Source organism: Austrofundulus limnaeus, unplaced genomic scaffold (assembly GCF_001266775.1).
Source record: "Austrofundulus limnaeus strain Quisiro unplaced genomic scaffold, Austrofundulus_limnaeus-1.0 Scaffold184, whole genome shotgun sequence".
NCBI lineage: Eukaryota > Metazoa > Chordata > Actinopteri > Cyprinodontiformes > Rivulidae > Austrofundulus > Austrofundulus limnaeus.
Window position 1 is genome coordinate 919,963 of NW_013952586.1, and position 6,214 is coordinate 926,176.

Here is a 6,214-nt window from a genome sequence, read left to right on the forward strand (position 1 = left end):
AGAGAGAGAGAGAGAGAGAGAGAGAGAGAGAGAGAGAGAGAGATGATCCTACCTGGAGTTGTTCGGACAACGTGGTGGACTGTCTGGCACTCAGAGCCGGAGCTGAACTCTCCTCAGGACGCAAAAACACTTGCTGACCACGTCTGCAAACAACCAAAACTGATAATCAGGACCTGTTTCTGTCTGTGTCTTTGTGTTATCAGCTGGGCTGTTGAAACTTTGATACAGGTTTTCACACAGACACATGCAGACACACATAGATATTCAATTATTAATCTGATCCCAGAAGTGCAGGAATTTAAAGGTGTGTGTGCGTTGACGTGTGTAAAGTCCTTACAGGTCCTTTGCTTTCTTTTTCTCAAGCGCAGTCATGTCATCTCCACCTGTCGTACGCAGAGAGAGAGCCGGACGTCACACACACATTCACACACACGCACACGGACGAGACAGCTGCACAGCAACGCGCTCACACTCACCAGCAGGCTGAGGCACACACTGGCACGCTGACACCACGAGCAGCGGCACATAAAGTCGATAGTGAACTCAGTCCCTCCTCCTCTCTCCTCCCACCTCTCTCTCTCTCCCTCTCTCTGTGTGTCTCTCTCCCTCACTGTCTCTGCTCCTCCTCTGGGTCTTACCACCTCCCCAAGCCCCTCCCACGTTTCACCTCCTCACTGACAGCGCAGCAGATGATGAACGCTGATGGTACGCGCCATTTACACCTAAAACAGTTTTTTTTGCAGCTGTAATTTTAAAAAAGGTTCTTTAAAGTGTTACAGTGAATGTAGACTTAGGGTTGCAGGAGTGCCTCCTGGCCTGGGGCCTTTCAGGGTGGGGTTTTGTGTGTTCTGTTTGTGCACACATGGATTTTTTTTCCAGGTACAGCCGTTTCTTCCCACAGATCAAAAACATGCATGTTAGGTTCACTGGTAACTCTAATTTCTACCTAGATGTGAGTGAAAGCATGTTTGTTTGGTGGTCTTGTTCGTCTCCAAGTGCTTTGTTATTGTGACCTGTCCAGGTGCCCCCCGCCTCCCGTACAGTAACTTCAGGAGGTAGAACCCAAACTCCTGTGAACCCGAAAAGGAAAACTAAAACAGGCAAAAGATATGCATGAATGAAGTGTTGAGGCTGATGATTGGCTACTACCACACTACTACCAGCTATTTTTGTGTTGAATTTGGATAAACCGTGGCAGCTATTTTGAATTGGACTGACTCCAGAAGATAAGGAAATGTAGATGTACGTCCAACGATTACATTCATCCAGCGGTTTATGAGATATTTTGCTAACACAGCAGAGAAACTCACAGGCAAAAATCGTATTGCTTCATCTTCACCTCGTAGCAATAAATAAGAGGAAATAGATAAGAGATTTGCACCTTTGAGGTGTGTAATAAAATCACTGCCATTTTTATAATTTGTTTGTTCAAACTGTTCAAATTATAATGTTTAGATTTTCTTATAAAGAGATCTCTTGACACGTAGAGGTGGCATTTATTAATGCCAATCTCCAAAGAGAAAAGGTTAGGGTTTAATTTAAATGTGCTTTGACTTTGTGTCAGATTGACAGTTAGTGTTCTGAGGATACAATTACCTGTCAGGAGTCACCTTTTAACGATGAGCACAGTTGTCCACTGAATATAAATATATAATTAAAGTCAGTGTAGAAGGAAATGAGAACCAATGTTTTCTGCAGCTGATAAAACAAAATGCCCCTTAATCCGTCCATCCATTAATCACCTTCTTGTTGAAGAGTCGGGTTGCGGGGGCAACAGCTTGGGCAGGGAGGCTCCAGACTTGTTCCAAAAGATTGCAAGGTGTTCCCAGGCCAACCAAAAGACAGTGTCCTCAGCATGTCCCGAGTCTTAACGAGGGTCCACTCCCCGTCGGACATGCCTGAAGCACCTCCCTATAGGGAAGCATCCAGAGGACAGCCTTATTGGATGTCCAAACCACCTCAACCGGTTCCTCTCAATGAGGAGGAGCAGCAGCTCCAAGTCTCTCCTGGACAACTGGACTTCTCACCCTCAACTCCTTTTTCACCACAACGGACCGGAGCAGAGTACGCAACACTGTGAATGCCGCACCGATTCCACCCGTTCATCTCACGCTCCATTCTCCTCTCGCTTGTGCATAAAACTCTGAGACGATTAAACCCGGAAAGGCCACACCCCTCGGTTTGTGTTTATTATAAGCTAAACTGAAGCTTTCAGTCACATCATGTGTCTTCATCGTACTAATGATGTGACAGTCTGAGTGTGAGCTCAACGTGGCCTCTTTACCCTGACGAAATTATACAAATAAATCTCGACATTAAATAAATAAACAGCAGCCCTGTCCAAACTCACCATTTTTATAGGACCAACGTGATTGCAGGTGACACAATTAGAACAGCGCTCAAAGGACACAGCACATTTCTTTGAGATGTATTAGGTTGTTTTGTGGCAGATGAAGCAGTCCAATATAAAAAAAGTGTTTGTTTCTCTCAGAGACTTTATGGACTGATCATAAACAAAACCTCTGCATTTCCTATTGAGTCTGGTTAACTGACCATTGATTCACAGAGGTACTACCTGTACAAAAATAATGTAAAGCGAGTTTTCTCCAGTAAAAAGACTGCCTTCAATGTTTTATTTGATAAGTTCAATATTTCTCCCAGCCACATACGGTAATAAAATATGAGCTGCAGCCCAACAATTTCCTGAACACAGCAGATTAAAGGAAGTTTCTTGCTGCTTTGCCTGCTAAAGTTTCAAACAAATAACTCATCTGTGTTTCTCAGAGCTGACGAGAACTCTCAGCTACTACCACACCACATCTTAGCTTATTATCTATCAAACTGACTGAGTTTTAGTCATTTGTAAGTCGTTCAGCTGTGGTGGATCAGACCTTGAATCAGGTTGACGAGACAAGTTAATCATTAGATGTACGTCCAATTATTAGTTTCTGAAATCCAATGAAATCTGCCACTGGGTCATGAGATATTTTGCAAACTGACAACAAATGAACACACGACAATAGAATTTCTCCTGCCTTCCATGGCACCTTTTATAATTTTGTGAGTCTGTGTTGACTCTTATGAAACAACTCAACATGTCTCAATACAGACTAGAAGACATGTCAGTACTAAAACAGCAGCACGAGCCAAAAACTTAAACAATGTTTAAACACGCAAATTATCAAATACAACCTATTTATTCCTTAGAATGAGGAAAAAAATTAACATGATACTAGCATAAAAAAATTAGGAGTTTTTTAAATTTTATTTAATACTTTTGCTTGTTTGTTTTTATTTCTTTTTTTGTCCAACTTTAAATAAGTGTGGATGCTTTAAATATAAAAAATATATGTATTTTTAGTATTTTGCTGACTTGGCATTTTTGTTTGTTGCTGGACTTTAACCATTCATTAACAAGGGTTTTATTTCATTTTACACAGCTTCAGTCTCACTGTTATGAGTTAATATTAAATTCACATTAAAACACTTTGCAGAACATTGTATTTAGTGTAATGTTTAAGTTACTTTCTCTCTCATAAGTTTAAAAATCTAATTTTCCAGCATCGTTCACTTCATGCTCTTATCTTTGCTGAGGCTCAGATGTGGGGTTAATTAAGGTCACGCATTAGAATGTAGTAATTTCCAAACATCTGGCAGTATGTTGTTAGAGTTATTATGTTTATTCAATAATGGTGCAACTTATTAGAAGGCGCTTCTCACGCTGCCTTGCTGGGTGTCTTAATTTACGGAGCCGTGAAAATTATGTAATGTTCACCGTCTCCTGGGGATGCAACATAAACTGGTGACAGTATTCTACTTGTAGGAGCTCTGAAGCTGGCAAACATCTGTACCTTCAGCCAAGAAGTCAGATGAATCCAGCTAAAAATGTTTGGAAAATAAATAACTGTGATCATGAATTGTATATGTTGTGTAATACTTTGTCAACTCACAATTAACCCTTTTCTTGCTTGAAGCTTTTAACAGCTCCAGAATTTTTTTTCTTTCCACAATCTATTCAAATCAAACAAGGTTTGCTACAAAGTCTGGTAATCCACTTAAACATATCCAGGACCTGAAAAAAATCATGACAAACATTAAAAATACTTTGCATTTAAAACAAAAACTTGGTCTACTAATGTCTCACCAAAACAAAGGAGCATGTGTTTTTGTAGATCTTTTAGGTTTCTGCACTTGTGAATTGTGATGCCTTACTATGTTATTATAACAGTAAATTATAAATGTTTGAACTTGCTGTAAAGTCATGAAGACTGTTCAATAAGAACATCCTAAAATATTTTTTAAAATCTGCCCAATATTTGTTCTAATATTGCTGGCCAATGAGTTCCTAAATGATCAATTTATAAGCTAAATTTGGGACCAAAGACAAGCTACCACATATGCTTGTTTACCTATAAAAACGGCTTAAGTAACTGAAAATAGATCAACGATCACAACAATCATGGAAGAGCCATTTGGGATTGTGATGTCCGATAATTTTATGTGTTGGTCAGTTGTGTTTTATTCAGATTTGTTAAGGAATGTGTGCCGTTAAAAGGTTAGGTTGCAACAGTAAAACTGCAGGTCCAGAAGAAGTTTTTCACAACCTGCATGTGTTTGAATTCCGATCTTTCTGGCGCTCAACAGCTCTGCTTGATTTGTGTTATTTCTTCCTAACCCTTGTCTTATTCATTCGTTCTCTTTTCTTTTGTGTTTAGCAGTTGATTCCTTTTTATATTTTCACCTTGAGTTTCCCCGAAATTCTACTGTCTGATATTTCCATAACATCACTTGACTCAAGCTTCCACTTGGTTTTTTGTCGAACTCAGCAGAGTGCTCATACAGACTATGTGTCCTCAGTAGTGTAAATTCTCTCAAAAAGCACCACTTGATATAGTTCAGGATAACCTTTTGTAGGTTTTATTAAAACGTGTAATGATTGAGTAACTTTAATAACAGGGGATCATGACCTTTTTTTCAAGTGTGTAATGTGCAAACATTTTAATCAAATTTTTATGGTAAAAAAAATAGGTAGTTAAAGTTTTATGAGATGTTAATCTAAAAACAGTCTTACTAACTGTGACTAGAGTTATTTCATCAGAAAAAACTAAAATGCTCTCTAAAACCAGCTGAATAAGAACCTGCGCACCAACTCTTCATCGCCGCTGAAGTAAGCATTTAATCTAGTGGCAGATTTATCAGCAAACAGCTGCAGAAGGAAACCCTGTGCGGCCCTGACAGCTGACTCTCCGAGCCGAGACGGGTGGAGACAGAACAATTAAAATGTTGCCGTTCAGCAGCTGGATGAGAACTGACTAATGATGGTCCGTCAATGTGATGAACAACCCCGAGCCTCACGGATGCACTGCTTTACATACAGACCTGGGTTTATGTTCTGCGGAGGGTGATTTACTGTTCTGAGCTTTATAATAAAAGCAAGGTACAACAAGCTATTACAAGTATGTGTGAAAATATTTAACTACTGTAGCACTGCGAAATGATCTCCAGAGGCTGAAATGATCTAAAAACCGAGATAAATCGTGAAAACGTCAAAAAAAATTCAAGCTCTAATATAAAGTAGAATGAGAATCTTGAACATCTAATAGCACATTTTCATGGTGCATTACAGTGGTGAGTATTTATATGTAAAGTAATCTTGCTTGATTCCTGGTCACGTGAACACACTCTGCTATGAAACGCTGTAATATCCCAGTTAACCCTGTGGCTGTCTTTTTTTTTTTTTTTTTTTTTTTTGTACACATGGAAAAAGGTTGTTCCAGCGCAGCCGAACCTCAGACTGTATTGACCAGTGTTGGCTAACAGCCGCAAGGCACACAGAGAGATAATCAGGACTGCGCACAGTTCATAATCTAAATTCTGTGAAGGGCTGACTAGCTGCAGATAGAGCTCTGACGAACAGCAAAACACACACACTCATGTGACATGAACACACACCGCGAGACTCCGCTAAAACGATTTCGTTCTGAGCAGAAAACTGTATTTCTTCAATCACGACGGACCCACACAGCCACACACTCACATTTAGCAGAAAAAGATTATTGATCTAAAACTCATGATTAAAACTAGGCCTGTTGTTACGTTTCGCAAATGCAATCAACACGCATACAACCCTGACATGTAATCACTCTCACTCACTCAATTACACCTTCACACTTTCACACACACATGCACACACACTTACACACACACACACACA

General features: G+C 39.8%; 1 protein-coding gene across 1 annotated transcript in view; it reads right to left on the reverse strand.

Moving 5' to 3' along the window:
* Positions 1–504, reverse strand: part of pde2a (phosphodiesterase 2A) — a gene marked incomplete in the record, with an annotated part of 155,405 nt that extends 154,901 nt beyond the window's left edge. Inside the window, 3 exon segments of the mRNA XM_014018181.1 lie at positions 53–143; positions 338–383; positions 477–504. Of these exon segments, the coding sequence (XP_013873635.1) occupies positions 53–143; positions 338–372 (126 nt within the window).
* Between the last annotated feature and the right edge of the window lie 5,710 nt (positions 505–6,214).